This window comes from Sesamum indicum, linkage group LG13 (assembly GCF_026168435.1).
Source record: "Sesamum indicum cultivar Baizhima isolate 11 linkage group LG13, ASM2616843v1, whole genome shotgun sequence".
Classification (NCBI taxonomy): Eukaryota; Viridiplantae; Streptophyta; class Magnoliopsida; order Lamiales; family Pedaliaceae; genus Sesamum; species Sesamum indicum.
In genome coordinates, this window is record NC_142669.1 from 11,459,103 (window position 1) to 11,477,517 (window position 18,415).

The 18,415-nt window shown below is 32.8% G+C and overlaps 1 protein-coding gene across 1 annotated transcript; it reads right to left on the minus strand.

Moving 5' to 3' along the window:
• Positions 1-14,043: 14,043 nt before the first annotated feature.
• LOC110013122 (uncharacterized) lies at positions 14,044-17,074 on the minus strand. The gene is made up of 3 exons (XM_020698870.2): positions 16,656-17,074; positions 16,214-16,473; positions 14,044-16,101 (listed from the first exon to the last, which is right to left on the minus strand). The coding sequence occupies exons 1-3, from the start codon at positions 16,707-16,709 to the stop codon at positions 15,879-15,881; spliced, it is 537 nt and encodes a 178-aa protein (XP_020554529.1). The 5' UTR covers positions 16,710-17,074; the 3' UTR covers positions 14,044-15,878.
• Positions 17,075-18,415: the final 1,341 nt, after the last annotated feature.

The window sequence follows — 18,415 nt, forward strand, 5'->3', positions numbered from 1 at the left end:
GGAACAAGTGTTAATTGCAAAAACAGTCTGTAGCTTATGGCGAATGGCATTTTAGTCCTTCAACTTTAGCACTGGCAAAATAGTTCGGTAACTTTTTAAAAATTCGTCATTTTAGTCCTCTAGCTAGATTTGGGCAAATTTTTGGATGATTTTAGCCCGCTATAGCTTTAAAATGCTTATTTACTCTATCTTTTCACTAATTTTGCATATTTATGCCTATATTTATCCATGCTCGTCTATAATGGTATCAAAGCCTAGGTTTATTAATGAAATATTTATTTATATTGCAATTAGATTATTTTTTCCACTAAAAGAAGAGACTCTTTAGGAGAATGGAACTGAACGAAAGTTCGAGTTACAACAGGAAATACTTAGAAAGATCAAAGATGGAATTTCTTTATGGAAATTCTAAAAAAAGGAGAAGATTATCTCCAAACACCAAATGAGGGTTCAGTGACAACCAGTAGTATTTTTAAATCTTGGAAAAATAGAGAAAGAATTTCGTCCTAGGAATTCTAAAGAAGACCCACAAAGTTGGATCCTCAACCTCTTACTGAGGAGGTACAAGAAGAATGGTGGAAAATTCACCAGATCCAGAAGGTGCTACCAGGAAATGCAGTGAAAAACATATACGCAACCGAAGTCCATGGTAGATTACCAGCAAGGAGAAAGGGAACAGGTAATTTCCTTCACTAATACAGTTCTACAAATTATGATTAAAAAAACTGATTAGAAAGAACTCGAGCTGGATACCTTAAAGATCTCCTAAGATCTAAGAGAGATTTAAAAGACAGTGCAAGACTATGGACATAGGTTAATTCATATAAATATTAAATGATATCAGCTATTAGTGAAGACAATATCTCTACTAGAAGAGCTTGGGGATTATGGGTCTGTCTTATTGAGATGGACAAAGTCAATAATCCATTCAAAATTTTCTCAAACAAAGTAAATTGATCATTTATGTTAAACTCATGACAGAAAAAAAAGTACTAAATATGCAGAAAGCTTATTTAAAAAGAAAAGGATGTTGATTTGAGAAAATAAACTACTAGCGACCGAAACAACAAGGATAAAGACATGCAACATGCTACATGTTGGGTAATGGCATAACCATGCATGCCTTGCTGTGAGAAACAAGAGAAGCCCCTGTTCGTGACAAAATCAGGATAAGGGTAAAAAAAGAATTTTTACAAAATGAAGTAAAAATTGGAGAATGCAAAAATTTAAGAATAAGACTGTTGGCAGAAAACAAAAAGACCAACAGTCAGCAAAGCAGGAAAGCCAACTAGCAATCTCATGGCCGACAAGCCATCATGACCAATAGTTGGAAATGACAAGAAGATGATGAATGCAATGATGTCATTCAGAAAACACAAGAAGATAACAAATGCAATAACGTCATCAAAAAATGAAGTTTGAAGTCCGTGTTTGAAGTACGCAAGCGGCTACAAATAAGAAGGCAATTAAGTAGATGGGGATCATCAGAAATTTTCTCCTACTCTTCAAAGTATACTAGATTGAGTCTTTTAAATCTTTATAGTTTTAAGCTTTTAGTTTGTGGAGGTTTCCCCGACGAGTCAAGTCCTCTATCCTATGCGAGGCTAAACAATTGTCTCCTCCAACGGAAGAAATAATATCCATATAATATTTCATATATTTCTTCAATAAAAGTTAGGCTTCTGTTCAATTTGTTGTCCAAAGTTCTATTAAATTCTTATATTGGAGTGTCTTCTACTCCCTAAGGTATGAAAGGAAATAAGGTTATGTTGTTTACTGGTGAAGGAGCCAAGTGCCTGCGAACCATCAACTGCGATAGTGTGGTTGGAGGAAGTCCGTAAAATTGGAGACTTGAAATACCCAGAAGCAAGGCAGTTGAAAATATGTACGAATTTATAAGGGCTTAATTTTATTACGGAATCATGTTGGGCCATATTAAGAGCATGTGTATGGATTTAGAAGAGCATTTTTAATAGAAGGGAAAAATGAGCATTAATTTGGCTTAATTCAGCCAAAAGACCAAAATCGCGAATATCTAAGAGGATACATGACTAATTTGCCATACCAAAAACTAAAGGACAGATTTGCCAAAACCCTAAAGATATAGGACCAAAAGGGCATCAAACCTTATGGAACAATGCGAGGGGTTTGTGGTTCCTGATCAAGAAAATAAAGTATGTAAATTTAGAAATTCACTATATGGACTTGAACAAGCACCCAAACAATGGTATGAAAGTTTGATCATACCTTAAAAACCAATGGATACAATACAAATGCATAAGATACATGTAATTACTCAAAATTGTTTAGGACAGATTGTGTTATTATATGTATATGTGTTCATGACATGCTGGTTTTTGGTACCAACTCAGAAATAATTAAGGAAACCAAGAGATTCTTATTCCCATAGTTTGACGTGAAAGATCTAAGTGAAATTGATGTGATCCTAGGTATTAAGATTAGAAAAATAGAAAATGGATTTCTTTGTGTCAATAGAAAGAATTGATTGTCAAGATGAGGTACCTGTTAGAACATCTTATGATCTTAACATATATCTTAAAAAGAATAATGATAATGGTGTGTCACAAACTGAGTATGCAAATCATAGAGAGAGTTATGTTTCTCATAAATTACACTAGACCTGACATAGCCTATGTGATAGGATCGCATTTTGTGCTTATTTCATGTGATATTTTGATATATTTTGTGACCAAAATGCTCCTAATTTATTTTGTAGCATTAGGACAAATGAAATGAAAAATGAAGAAAAGAACCAAAATGAAAATTCGGACAAGACTCAAACTCGATTTGGCAAGAATTTGGAGCTTCTTGGACTACTTTTTGATGAATGAGGAGTTTAACTAGGATTATAATTTTATTTTCATTAATCTTTTAATTCAATTAAGAATCCACCTTTAATCCTAGTAGAATTAGGTATCTAGTTAGTATATATATGTGATGTAATTCACTTTAAAAACCAACTTTTCAACTCTTGAGAATTTCAGGCCTTGAATTCTCGTCTCTCTATTTCTCTACGTTTTTATGATATTTTCTTACTTTGCTTTTTATGCATTCTTCCATGAGCATGTCTAGCTAGTTCTCTCATTTCGATTGAAGACTTGGTCAATGTTTAATTCCAACAAGTTGTGAGATCTAATTTATGATTTCTACTTTTATTTATATTGGTATTTGTGTTGTTCTCTGTGCTTTTATTATAAATAATCTGATTTATGAATGATAGGTACCGTTATTCATTGTCAAGAATATTTGTCTGGCCAATTGAACTTGCAAATCTGTAATTGTTTGTTTAGTTCAATAAGTAGTGGTAACATAACATAATTGAGTATGTAGAAGTTTTTGATTTTGTTGTGGGGAATGTACAATTTAACTTAAATAAATTCTCGTAGGAATTTATTGATTAGAATTAGGTCTTTCTAGTTCTTAATGCTGTCGGTAAATTAAATCTTGAGTAAGTTCTCAATGTTGTTTACTGATTAGGGATTTAGTCAATAAAAGTTCCTTGACTATCCACAAGGTAAGGAAATGTGAGATCGTTAGGTCGTACCAATGGCCATAACCAATTTATCAATCATGAATAATTGTTATCTTTGCATCTATGATCAACCGTGGAATTAAGCATGATCATGTCTTTAACTGGAATACTTTTCTCTTATACCTCTTCTAATTTTATTAGCTTTTTAGTTTAATTTAATTTTTATTTTATTCTTCTTCACAATCAAAAATCCCCGTAATTATTTTTATTTTTGAAGGAATTAATTTAAAGTCAATCCTTGTGGATTCGACCCTACTCACACTTCTACAAAAGTGTTCCTAGAAACTATTTTTGGTGGATTCGACACCCATCACTATGTTGTGATCAGACCAAGCTGTTATACCCATAATCCCAACAATGAACACTAGAATGCACTTCATCACCTGTTAAGATAACTAAAAAGTACAATAAATTCGACCTTTCACTTTAATAAATTCCCTATTATGTTAAAAGGATTTTGTGATGCAAACTGGGTAATCGATAATGATGAATTAAGTTCAACTAGGGATATGTTTTTACTTTGAGTGGAGAAGCTATTTCCTAAAGATTTGCAAAACAGACTTGTATAGCTCGTTCTACCATGGAGTCTTTATAGCTGTTGAATTAACAAGTCAAGAAACTGAGTGGTTGAGAAACTTATTAGGTGATGTGTCTTTGTAGGGATTGATTGCACTAGTGTTCCAGCATTGTGATTTCTAGGCTGCCATTTAGAATTGCTAAGAGTTATGCTTATAATGACAAAATAAGACATATTCACAACAGAAATGGAGCTGCGAAAGAACTCTTGAAGAATGAGATAATCTCATTGGATTATGTGAGGGTCTAAGAAGAACTTGGCAGATCCTCTCACATGAGGACTTACCAGGAGAACTATTTTATGGGGTTCAAACCCCTACATTGATGGAATATAGTAATGACCATATGAGAACAAATCCATGGCCCTGTATTTGGGCGATCTTAACAAAGACTTGATGGATGATCTTGACAGATTATGGTCACGAAGTCGGATATGGTACACTCAATATAAATTCTACCAGCTTCCGACTTCAAGAATTTGGACCGTGAAGCAACCTCACTGTCGAAAGCATCACACAATTCCTTTCCCAAAGTGACGTCCTCCTTGAGTTTGCACTTTCCAAGTACGACAGCCAAACAACTCATCCCATGTCGATACGTCAAAGCATTAATTAACTATCTCCAAGGCGAATGTTAATGTAATAAAACTAAATGCAAAGACCAAAACTTCATAAGATATGAAAGCAAACAATCCTTAGTTATGAATTGTATAGACATCACAAATAAATAATTTCTATAGACATCATGAAAAGAAAACACATATAATTGAAGCACACATAGACACACTACACTTTATGCAGTACAAATAAATAGTAGTAATCTTGGATAAAGTTGATGATTCCAAGGTGAAAAGAAGAAGCCCATGTTGCACGTTTTAGGGAAAAGGAGAGAACACAAACCAAGACACTTGCCCCCCCCACCCAACCTTAGTATTAGTATGTGATTTTAATAAAACCTTTGTCTCTGATACACTGTTAGTTTCATCTTCTCGAAATGATTGATTGTTAAACTCAGGACACTAGGTATCATAACTAACTACAACCCTACACACCATCATGTGGTTGTCTGTCTCAATCCTGCCAATTCCCACCACATTCGCTTATTTATTTGATAAAACATATATAGTGATGCATATTAATTTATTTGTTAAATCATGAAAATGTGTAGCACTGGTGCTGGCATTCAGTGCAATTGAATTTTTGAGATTACATGGAAAAATTGTTCTTCAAGTGGTTTGCAAATATTGATAATAAGCTTTTATTAGTATATTGTCAAAAACTAAGTTAAAAAGTGTTTTTGTTTTATAGCTTCTATTTTTATTTTTATTTTTAAATTAAGTTATTTTTAAACAATGTTTTAAAATCGAATCGAAAATTAAATTGGATAAATTATTGGACCACTGATCTGATAAAAAGTAAAAAGAATCAATAGAATCTAACTATATTACATACATGCATATATATATATATATATGGGGCATATTAATATATTATATATTAATTAGTTAATTAAATTAAAAGACAAAATGCATTAAGATAAAACAGTTCAAAAGTAAATTCAATAATTTGTAACACCAAACTATAAAAATATAATTTATTTTTCATATTTTATAAAATGAATAAATTAAAATTCAACCATATAAAAATTTAATGGCAATTTTCTTAAAATAATAGCAATTAAAAATTATTAAAGATCAATTTCTAAAATTAATAACAAAGCTACGTTTGGGGGGGGGGGGGGTGAAGTACAAGTGGGTCACCTATTCACCATGTTCATGAGAAGCCAAGTACAAGTGGTTTTGTATGTAGTCCTGTATCTTTCAAATGCTACCGACTTTGGTCTTTTAGCCCAATTAAACCATTTTGCCCTTTTATTGATAATAACCCCATAATCCAATCTCATATTTTTAGTTACGCCCGACATACTTTTAACATAAAATTAAATTTTTATAAATTTATAATTTTGTTTGACCACTTTGTCATTGGGTATTTCAAGTCATTGATTTTACGGACTTTCTCCAATTACATTATCGCAATATATGGTTTGTAGAAACTTGACTCTTTCAGCAACAAATAACGCAACCCTATTTTGTTTTCTACTTTAGGGCGTCAAAGTACTCTAAAATAGAGACTTAATAAAATTTTGGATACACAGTTTGAACCAAAAACTTGAATTTATTGAAAAAAATATTCAAAGTGTTATATAGATTTTTTCTTTCTTTGCTTAAGGAAATAATTGTTTAGCCTCTTATGGATAAGATAAGAGAGGATTAGACTCTTAGGGGAAATCCCCGTACTCTAAAATTGGCACTAAAATTCTCAGAGAATTTTATGTCTATGCTAATAATTTGAAGAGTTGGACAACTTTCAATGATCCCCATATGCTTCTTATATCTCTATTTATAATAGCCCACAGACTTCAATCATGGATTTCAAACTCATTTTAGATGATGTGATTGCATTCTTATCTACTTTTTGGCTTCTTGCTTTTCAACTATGACCACTATGACTTGTCGTCCACTTGCTTTTTGATCTATTGTCACTTGCTCTTTAGATTGTGGGCCTCTTTTGTTTGTTTTTGTTGATAGTCCTTTTCTTGATTTTTTGCATTATGAGGTTTTTACCCCATCTTGTAAATTATTTTTGATATCTCTTACCCTTCTTTGAGTTGGATTTGGGTTTCTTTTAGGTCACTCGGATCTTCATTCCAAATAAAGAGTTTTCCTTTGACTCACAACAACAACATATATGGTTATGCCATTGCTTCATCATGTTGTATGCCTTTTTCTTGTGGTCTCTGTTGCTGGTAGTTTATCCTCCCGAATGGGCATTCTCTTTTTCTCGAATAGACTCTTCGTAAACTCACTACTCTTCCTTGTCATGAAATTTAATAGTAATGATCCATTTAATTCATTTGAAAATATATTAGATAGAAACTTGACTTTGTCTATTTTTGTGAGATAGACCTAAAAAATTCAAACCCCTTGGGTAGATCTTTCATCCTTGTTGATGGTTAAAATTGAAGAGGCTTCATCTGTTGCTGCTTTAATTCGGTCCAATGCTGTCATATTAGATATCTGTAATTTGATAAAATGAAATATTGGTGTGAGAACCCTTTGTTGTGATCTACAGTCGCCAAGATGAACTTGAGTTCCAAAATATCTCTTTATTTAAGTCGCAGATTGTTTTTTCAAGAATCGTACACAACCGTAGTTGACGAGGTGGTATAGTTTCGACTCCTATCCTAACTAACTATGACTAAGGGAAGTGGATAGCCTGCTCAGGGAAGAGAGGAGCTTCTTGTCTTTTAATAAGATAGATGGATGATTTGGTACTCAAAGGGTAGAACCAGGTTAACCTCTATTTAATGAAGCTATGAACTTTTCCAATCTAATCCATTTTAAAAGTTTAGAGATTTCGAAAATTTAGGCACTCTAGTATGAATTGAAGCAAGAGTTCAAAGTCATACCATTCTCGAACTTCTTTTGGGTTGGATCCTCAAGCATACAGTTCCTATTGTATTTTCTAGATGTGACTACAAGAACCTTGCTTGGGTTAATTCCTTTAAGAAATGAGCTTTCCATATGTTTTGATATACCTGTCAAGCAAAAACAAAAGAAATAGATTTGTTAGTATTAACCTTAGAGGAGTCTGTTATTGACCTAAGGTTAATATCTTCCACTTTGACCAAAAAGTGTTGGGTTGAGTTGTAATACGAGAAGTTTGCGCTTCTTGTATTTTAATTATTGCCTTTTCACTATAGTTTGGCGATACCCTTGTGTAAGCAGTACTCGAATTTGCCACTCTAGGTATAGAGTGTTGTACTCTCAATGCAAGTTTAGAGCCCTGAGCTCGTAATTCTCGAGTTATCACCGAAGGTGATGCCTTTTAAATTGGTTCAATGAGTGTCCCATAACATGTTAGAAGGAAGTATAATACTCTTGATGGTGATTTGGACGTTGTCAAAATCAACTTGTTGAACTTGGCCAACTACTTGGGCTTTTACTGTTAGTTGTCCAAAATTCTTCTCAAGCTCTTCAAGTTTTTCTCAGAGGTGCCTTAATCTTGTGATGATGGAATTTGCTTCATCTGCTTCTATCTCTTGTAAGGAAATTTGTAAAAATATTTTCATGAGATTTAACAACATTATTATAATAATAATATTGACATTGTGCTTTTCATCTAATAGTATGAGCATTCTCAATTCTTAATTCAAGTTTATTTAAAGTTTTAATATTTTTATTATCAACTTACCCCTATAAATGAAAAATAGTTTTTATAGTAAAATAGATTAAAATGTTCAAAAATACCTTAAGATATAATAAAAAATTATTAAAAAGTTCATGAAAAATTGAACAAATTTAATATATTGAAAAATTATCTAGAACAAATATTAGTGGGAATTAGTTAGTATTAGAATAGGTGACCAAAAGTCAATTAGATTGACCTTCACGTATTCTATTTTGATAATTTCAATGTAATGTAATATTATACATATGAATAAAAGTAAGTATTCATTTATGATAGTTGTATTTGTTGTACTTATTTAGTTATATTGAACTGTTTTAATAACAATAAAGTCAACAGACCAAAATGAACAGCCCATGCCAATTAGGCTGCAGATTGGATGACAGTTATGAAACTAACTTGTGAGGGTTGGGTCTGAAATGTTCAAGTCGAGGATCTCGAAACTGGATATCAAATATGCTATTGAGATTTTTATTATGTAGTGCATTCATTGAATGAGTGTCGTGTTTCATCAACAATAGTTGTTGGAAGTCTGTGTAACTTTAGTGGCTGGTTGGCAGGATTGGCAAGTCGACTGAATTGACTCAAGTGGAGTTGTCATATGGAAGCATTTGAGGCTTGATTAGTATGACTGTAGAAGTCTCATATGCAATCAGAGATGGTTAAGCTCTTTGAATCTGTAACCACAACGATTGTCCGAATAGGGAATGGTTTCCTATGCGATCAATATAGAAAAATGAATCTCGAGTTTTAAGCAAACCTGTCTAGTCTAGGATGGGAGGCGATGCTCACTTTCATGCTCTAGACTTAGATCGAGAGACAGCTAATGGTAAAACTATACTTGTATGGAATTCGGGAGCCTAAATGTTCACACCAGCATTACCTAAACTTTAGTGTCATGGACTGTTGCTAGACAATCACCCATGGTAATTTGCGTTTCTGATTAATGGTTAATTAGAAATAATTAATAAAATTGAATTCGATTAATCAATTATGTTAGATACAAGAGAAAGTCTAGCTTAGAGTGTACCTAAAGAGTCACACTCAAATTAGTATAGTAGTTATTGGATTAATTAGGAATTAACTCTATAAGAAATGAATTAATTTAATTCTATGATATTAACTCATGGAATATATAAATGATTGAATCATTTATTGGAATAACCTATATGATGGATGACCCAAAATTTAATTAATTCAATTAATTAAATTTTGGCTTAACTTTTTAAATGAATTAGATTAACTTAATTGCCCTTGGTTAATAATAAATTAAATTTATTAATTAGAGTGATTGGGCTTATGTCTTTTAATTGGATTAAATAGACATTTAGTTTTGCGATGGATTTTAATTAATTGGATTATTTAAATATCCATTGAACCTTGTTTGGGCTTATTTTAATTTAGGCAAAATTTCACTTTTGGTCCCACTAAATAGGGCCATTCTCACTTTTGGTCCCGCGCTTTAGGTGCTCAACACTTATAGTCCCAAAACCCTAATTTTTGAACACTTTTAGTCCCACACCGTTAAAAACTGACGAAAACGGCACGTGACACGCACGTGCCGTTAGTCAGCTGGTATGGTCCATGTTGGTCAACGACAAAATATCACTTTTGGTCCCACTAGATAGCGTTATTCTCACTTTTGGTCCCACGTTTTACGTATTCAACACTTGTAGTCCCAAAACCCTAATGGAGAGTGGGACTGAGACATTCCAGCACAACAACGGCAAGTTCTCGGCGGTTCCTTGCAGTGAAAGCTTAATCTTCATCAAAAGCAACTCAACATCTGAAGCAGAGTGAGTGAGAGTGAGAAGAATGCAATGCAGAGAGACAGAGAGGCCTAAGAGCTGCCATGAATAAGGCTAGGAAGGAAAAAGAAACTGAGTGTGAGAGGATTCTTTGTTTGAGCTGTGTTCATTGAGTCATCCTCTAGACCAAATCCTGCAACTTCTCAGTCAAATATCACTGGTATGGTAAAATGCAGAGAGACAGAGAGGCCTAAGAGCCGCCATGAATGAGGTTGGGAAGGAAAAAGAAACTGAGTGTGAGAGGGTTCTTTGTTTGAGCTCGAGCTCAACGAGCTCACCGAGGTTGAGCTCGAGCTCGAGCTCGATACATTATTTTCGAGCTCGAACTCGAGCTCACTTTCTCGAGCTCGATTTTGTTCCAGAAATTGCAGAAGAATAGAGGTGGGAAGGAGAGGAATTTTACAACATTACATACAAAATTTTTCAGAAATTTTGCTAATCGATAATGGTCTTCCATACAACATTACAACTCTTTTATAAAACCAAACAACAACAACAAGAAATAAACAAATCATTGTCCCCTGAAAACACACTCAAACCCAAGAAAAAAAATTAAACAAGATGCTAAAAACACACCCAAACCATCTGATATCGAAATATAAGAGTAATCATTCAAGACGAGTATCATTGAATCAGGCCATGTGATTTTAAATCATACTGTCTGATATGATCTAATAGACACAATCTTGTATATATTTAAATTTCATATGAATCAGGTGCCCAAATTTGAAGATATCTTAATTATTGATTAAACTTTTAATCTCATTATATATCTAATAAAAATAATAATTAGAATTGTTCAACCATCATCATCATCATTATTATTATTTTTGTTATTATTATTATTATTATTATTATTATGATTTTTAGATTAATTCATAAGAATTACTAAATTTTGACATAAATTTATAAATAATAAAGAATCATAAGTGAATTACTTGTCAATTTAAAAAATATTAACGTAATACAAATATATATTAAAATATAACATAAAGTTCTATATATCATATTAAATAGTAATTTTAATTATAAAAAATATTATAATTTGCTAAGTTGTTGATTAGATTTATTTTTGTATAAAGATTAAATATATAAATAAAAGTATCATAATTTATTATTATACAAAATAAAATAGATGATATTGATTAATAATTATAATATACGATCAATTTAGATTATAAAACTGATCAAATATCAGATATAAAATTAAATATATAAAAAAATTAAAAACAATATATAAAAAAAAAAAATTCACCAGCTCGCGAGCGGTGAACAAGTAAACATAGAGCTCGAGCTCAAAGTCGAGTCGGCTCGACTCATCTGCCACCCCTATGACTAATGGCACGTGACTTGTCACATGCCGTTTCTGTCAGTTTTTAACGGAGTGGGTCTAAAGGTGTTAAAAAATTTATATTGCACCTTAATATAAAATACTATTTTATTGATATATATAAAATCAAAAAAAAATATTTTAATTGAAATTGAAAATATAAACAGAATTATATTGTTGATGTCTTGGTCATATTAAATTATTTATTTAATTTAGACCTAACTTATTTAAATAAAGTATTGAATAAAGTATATTCTTCACATTTTTTTTTGGCATTCACAATATATATGTATATATCTATACATAAATATGAATAGAAAAAGACACAAATGTTCAATCAATTTGGTCACCCTTATAACCAATTTCTGTCACATCAAAAATACATATACATATATTCAACATTCTCACACCTATATACCTATATTTGGAAACAACTAATCCAAATATATTATCAGTTTTCGCACAAAAACCAATAAAGCATTTCTACCTATTTCCAAATGTTGGAAATTGAAAATGAAAATGAAAACACAACCAAATGGGCCCTAGGATTTTGGACTACAAGTGTTGAACACGTAAAACGTGGGACCAAAAGTGAGAATAACGCTATCTAGTGGGACCAAAAGTGATATTTTGCCGTTGACCAACATGGACCATACCAGCTGACTAACGGCACGTGCGTGTCACGTGCCGTTTCCGTCAGTTTTTAACGGTGTGGGACTAAAAGTGTTCAAAAATTAGGGTTTTGGGACTATAAGTGTTGAGCACCTAAAGCGCGGGACCAAAAGTGAGAATGACTCTATTTAGTGGGACCAAAAGTGAAATTTTGCCTTTAATTTAATTTAACTAATTCGATCCATTAAACCATAGGCCTCGCCGATTTTTGAGTTGGAATAAGTCAAGTAGGAAAGTGGCTGACTGAGGACTCTAGGAGATCCCCACTCAGTCCTCATGTTAGAAGAGTGCTCTAGTTGTGCACAAATTAAATTATCTCGGAGATAGCGAAGAAAATGTGAATGATTAGATCATTCGTTATTCTTACAAGACAACAACAACTCTGATTCCTCTCTCTCTAAAATATCAGTTGCATCTTTTCTGTCTCACACGGGTTCTCTTTCTCCCTCAGTGTTATTCTTGAAATCTATTCAAGTTAAAAACCAAAATTTTAACTTTTTTTTTAATTAAACCACTCGGGGATGGGGAGCTTTTCGAAGTTCTCAACCCTTTTTTATTGATATGAGAGAACAAGCTAATTTACAAAAAAGAATACTAATTCTCTATTATGCCTAGAAAGCCGTAAATGTCAACCAAAATCTCAACCTTGATTCCATTTTGTTCTACCTTATTCCCTGAAATTAGTTTGACAGAAACCTGAAATTACATGTGTACCCTCATCATAAGCAAACAATCACAACCTTGAGCCCATTTCAGTACCAACAAAACAACTGCTCGTTCATCTATACTTATTATACGAAAGAAATTCTTTTGTGTCTAAGGTGGAAATTATTTTGTAAATTTTACGAAATTTGCACTTTTCTTTTAGTTAACGTGTTCGCTTATTTCTTTCTACAGTACGAATTAATAAATTGTGGAGGACAAAAATGGAAATTTTGCATAATTTTATAGTTCTCGTCCCAAATTTTGTATTTGTATTTGGTTCAACAATATACAAATTTTAAATATTACAAATTCAAGATTGAATTCTCCTTTATTTTTTAAACTAGAGAAGGTTTTAGGTTTCTCTTTCTCTCTCTCTCTTTTTTTTTTTGGTATATTTTGTGATTAGGTGATTTATAATGTATTTGGTTCGAAAATATTGAGACTTAAAACCATTTTCTTGAGAAGAAAAAACCCATCGAACCCATCGATTTATTTAAATTTGTATTTTGAGATATATATTCATAAAATATGTAGTTATTTTTGTGCTTATAGTTCCTCATAATGCGATACAATAATTGAAATTGATTTTATCATTACTTATTTTATCTCATTGCTTATCGGGGACAAAAAATGAATCAATATATGATGATTAAAAAGAAAAATTTTGAATTAACCATAGATTATCCAAAAAAAAATATAAAGCATTTTGATTCCTATTCATAAATTTCACATGTATCTTAGCATTTGGTGTTTTTTAATTTTTAATTTTTTAAAGAAGTATTTACGGACATTAGACATATAAGATACATGAAGAGCTACAACAATACATGAATGGAATGTGAAAATTGCATTACTTACAATAAGAAAATAAAATATGTGCGCGAGGATCGCATGCGGCTTCTGCTAGTAGATAATAAACTACAGCAGAACACGTTCGACTTATAAGCCACAATGAAAACCAAGAAATATGACGGAGGAAATACAAAGATTTCCTTATCCCAAAATTCAACCAATAAATGCAAGTACCGTAACTGATGGTCGTGATTTTTGTGAGGGTGACTAAAATTTTTATTATGGCTAAAAGTCATTGCAGATATTTTTAACATGTGAAAAATCTATTTTTTGACATTGATTTTATTTAAACCGTAGTTAATAATAATTATTTATCATAATTTTTTAGCTAAAATTATTACACTATCTGCAAAAGATCCTCCTTTGTTTTTTTCTTAAAGAAGAAATAACTTAATGATATCTTTTTTGACTTTTGATCCACAAAAGATACTCTTCCCTTTATTCCTCCTATGAGTTGGATAAAAAACCCTCTTGAAAAGATATCGATTTTCCTCCATTTTTGAGGGCCTGTAATTAAAGCACACCCACCAACCATATAGTAAATGCACATAATTAATCTCATAATCCAATCAACACCAAGAAAAGTACCAAACAGAATAAAGTATCATAAAATTTACTTACCAGCCTACGTGCATGATGAGAAATGGAAATAAATGATTCAATTATTTATACTTTTTAGAATTAATTTAATCTCATTAAATTAATCCTCATATTTTGAAATTAATTTTAAATTAATTCTTATATTTTCTTAGTGATTTATGTGTGAATCTTTATTTTCATCCTCAGTTGGAGTTGGGCTTATGTCCAACATAATTAATTAATTAAATCAAATTTAATTAATTATTCCCTACCAACCATAGATGAGAAATGTTTTTCACCATTAGTGGCTGTCTAGTAATGATCTATGGTACTAGACATTAGGTGAACATTTAGGCTCTTGAGTTTCATACAGGTGCGGTCCTTCCTTCTACCCTCTTTCAGCCTTAGTCTATGCTATGAAATTGAGTATCAGTTCCTATCCTGGACTAGGAGTCTATACCCAAAACTTGAGATTGTGTTTACTCTATTGTTCGATATAGAGAATCATTTCCTGTTCGACCAATCACTGTGGTCACGTATTCTAAGAGCCTGAATGCCTCTTAAAGCACATAATAGATATCGACGTCATGGGATGGATCCTCTTCTTGAAATCTACTCACTGCACATTTTGACTGCACTGATTACCTCTTGCTAGATCCAAGATAAAATCATTAGGTGCATGTGACTGTCATGATTCTTTAAGTTTAAGGTCCCGTACTATTGGAGTCATAGAATTCGAGTCATACCAACCAAACCTCCAAAGCTTCTATTTGACGATTCTCACTAGTCAGTTCAATTGGTTCAGTAATTAGTCAACCAACCCACTAAGATTGCGTAGATGTCCAACGATTGTTGCCAATGAAATATGACACTCATTTAATGAATGTGATGCTTAGTGCAAGTCTTTATAGGACTTTTGATGCTCAATCTCGAGGTCCTATATTTGCAACGCTTCAGACCAACTCTTAGAGGCTAGTCTCGCAGCTACTATCCAATGTGCTAACCCACTACATGGATTATCCAATTAGTCTACGGACATTTATCGTGACGCTAAAATGTTGTTTAACATAATCGATAAACACAACAAACACGTTATACCAAGAATGAATATTTACAATATTTATCAAGACAATATTTCTTTAATAAATATTGCTAATTAGTTCTCAAAATTGCCAATCGAATTGATTTTCTGGTTACCTATTCCAACACTGTTCAATTCCACTTGTTGCTAGCTACTTGGTTAGGTTCAAGTTCAACGCATACCTTGTGTTTAACTGGTCTCAGTACACTGTAATTATTTTGATAGACTCGAGGAGCTTCCATAACATTTTTCAATCCCATGTTGCCGAGTTTTTGGGGATTGACATCACTCTACTAGCACACCACTCTCCCATTAATATTAAACCCTACAGATACCCACATGCACAAAAGGAGGTCACGACAGTGCTGATTTTAGAAATGTTGCACGATGGCACTATCTGGCCTAGCACGAGTCTAGTTTCCGTGCTGATCTTATTGTTGAATAAGAAAGATAGGTCTTGGCATTTTTGCATTGATTATTGCGCATTGAATGCTATTACGGTCAATGACCTTTTTTCGATTCCGATTGGCCAATGAGCTCCTTGCAGGCTACATGGTGCCACAGTGTTTTTCAAGTTGTATTTACCTGGTGTTACTATCAAATTAGGGTAGCCCCAGAGGATGTCCATTAGACGACATTTCGTATGGTTCATGGCCATTTTGAATTCCTCATCATGTCCTTCAACCTCTCCATTGCACCTGCAACATTTCACTCAGTTATGACGAAATACCCTTATTATTACATTTTGTGTTGGGTTTTTTGCACTACATACTTGTCTATATTTGGGATTGAGATTCATATTTAACTCACCTACATATAGTGTTGTAGGTTCTCACTAACAATGATTCTTTATGAAGCTTTCTAAATGTAGTTACGATATCTAATATGTTGAAAACTTGGGCTATATCATCTCGGACGTTGGTGTGGCGGCTAACCCATCTAAACTTCAAGCTATGGTGGAATGGGCCATGCCCAGATCCGTATCGGCGCTTTAGGGGTTCCTTGGCCTCACGGGGTATTATCAGTATTTCGTTCACCATTGTGCCATGAAGAGAAGGGAGTGAATTGACCTGGAAACATGGCCGAAGCACGGTAAAATAAAAAATCAAAGCAGTAAATGGCGCTCAACAGTTGTTCCCTTGAAGGTTCTGGGCTATTGGTGTATAGATGTAGAAATATAATTAAAAAATAAACAACAAGATCCACATTTTGGCTACGAATGAAGAAAAAGAGATGCAAAAATGAGAAATACCTTTCGTGTTTCTCCTCTATCGTCTACACGTATTGCTCCTCTTCCAAGATCCATCCAGTTAAGAATCCAGCATAAGAATCCTCTAACGACATCCACACCACACTGAGAAGGATCAAGATTCAAATCTCGTGCTTCAAGATTGAATCGGGGAAGAGAAAATCAAAACTAAAGTATTGATTAGTGTGTTTTGATCTTTCTTTATTCTTGACTTGGTTCTATACCAAGAAGAACACAAGATTGGATAGTGTAAAAATCGGTGAAGCTTGTGGAGGTGAGATGGTCGAAAATCCTTTGTAGAGAGAAGAGAAAAATTGACCAACACTAGTTGTTTAGGAGATTATATGATGTGTTGGAGATATAGAAGGAAGAGCTTATCTTCTAAACCCCTTCGGTAACTTCCATATCCCAAACAACTTACCAAAAATCTCTCGACTACCACGTACATTATATGTGGATGATTTTAGTCCTTTCTTTTATAAGAAAAATTCATTCTTTTGATCTGGTAAAGGTCAAACATGGGTTAGGGCATGTGCATTTAGACTGGTCTCATTTAATTTGTCCTAATTGCTTAATTTGTTGGATTTATTATTTAATTTAATTGAACAAAATATCAAAAGAACACTCAAGTGAATATTCTAATCCAATTTAATATTCACAAGTCCAAATGCACTATTAATTAATGAATTCAATTCATTTAATTAATTAACCCCAAACAAAATACAATTAGTCCGATTAATTATTCCCAGCAAATCTATACTAATTAATGAATCCAATTCATTAATTAGGCAAACCTACTAATAAATTATCCAAACCTCATTTAAATTAATCTAATTAGTTTAAAAGGTGAAGTCTCAAAAATCAATTAATCTAATTAATTAAATTTTGAACTATCCATCCAAACGGATTATTTCTCATAAAAGATACAATCATTTATGCTTTCGAAATTATTTCATCAAATCCCCAGTGATTTATGTGTGACTTTTTAGGTTTACCCTCAACTAGACTTGGACTTGCGCACAACACAATTAATTAAATTAAATTAAATTAATTATTTTTAATTAAACGATAATTGAAAATAGCTCATTATCATAGGTGGTCGTCTAGCAGCGATTCATGACACTGGAGATTAGGTGAATAATGGTGTTAACATTTAAGCTCTGAGTTCCATACAGGTACGCTACTACTGTCGACTGTCTTCTGGCATTAGTTTAGGGCATGAAATTGAGCATCGATTCCCATTCTTGACTAGACAACTATGCTTCATACTCGAGATGAGTTTACTCGATTTATCGATGTAGGAAATTCCTTCCCACTCAATTAGTTGCTATGACCATAGACTTTCTGAGTCTAAACTATCTCAAAGCGCATAGGAAACGTCATCGTTATATACTTGACAAGGGACAGATCCTTTCTTGGAATCCACCATCCTTGATACATACTCTGATTCATTAGATAAGACTTATAATGACCATGTCAAATTAACGGTCATCTCTTTCCAGATCCAAAATATAGCCTTTGTATTCACCTGCCTCACATGATTGCTCAAGTTTGAGGACTAATTCTGTACTATCTGAATTGGAAATTTTAATTATAGCGACCAAGCCTCCAAGAATTTCATATGATAATTCCGTGAGTCAATTCAGTCAGTCAATTACCTTGCCGACTAACCCACTAAAATTGTCTAGACGACCATCATTTGTCAGCTATAAAACTTGGCATTCACCTAGTGAATGCAATACTTAATACAAGTTTCTATAGGG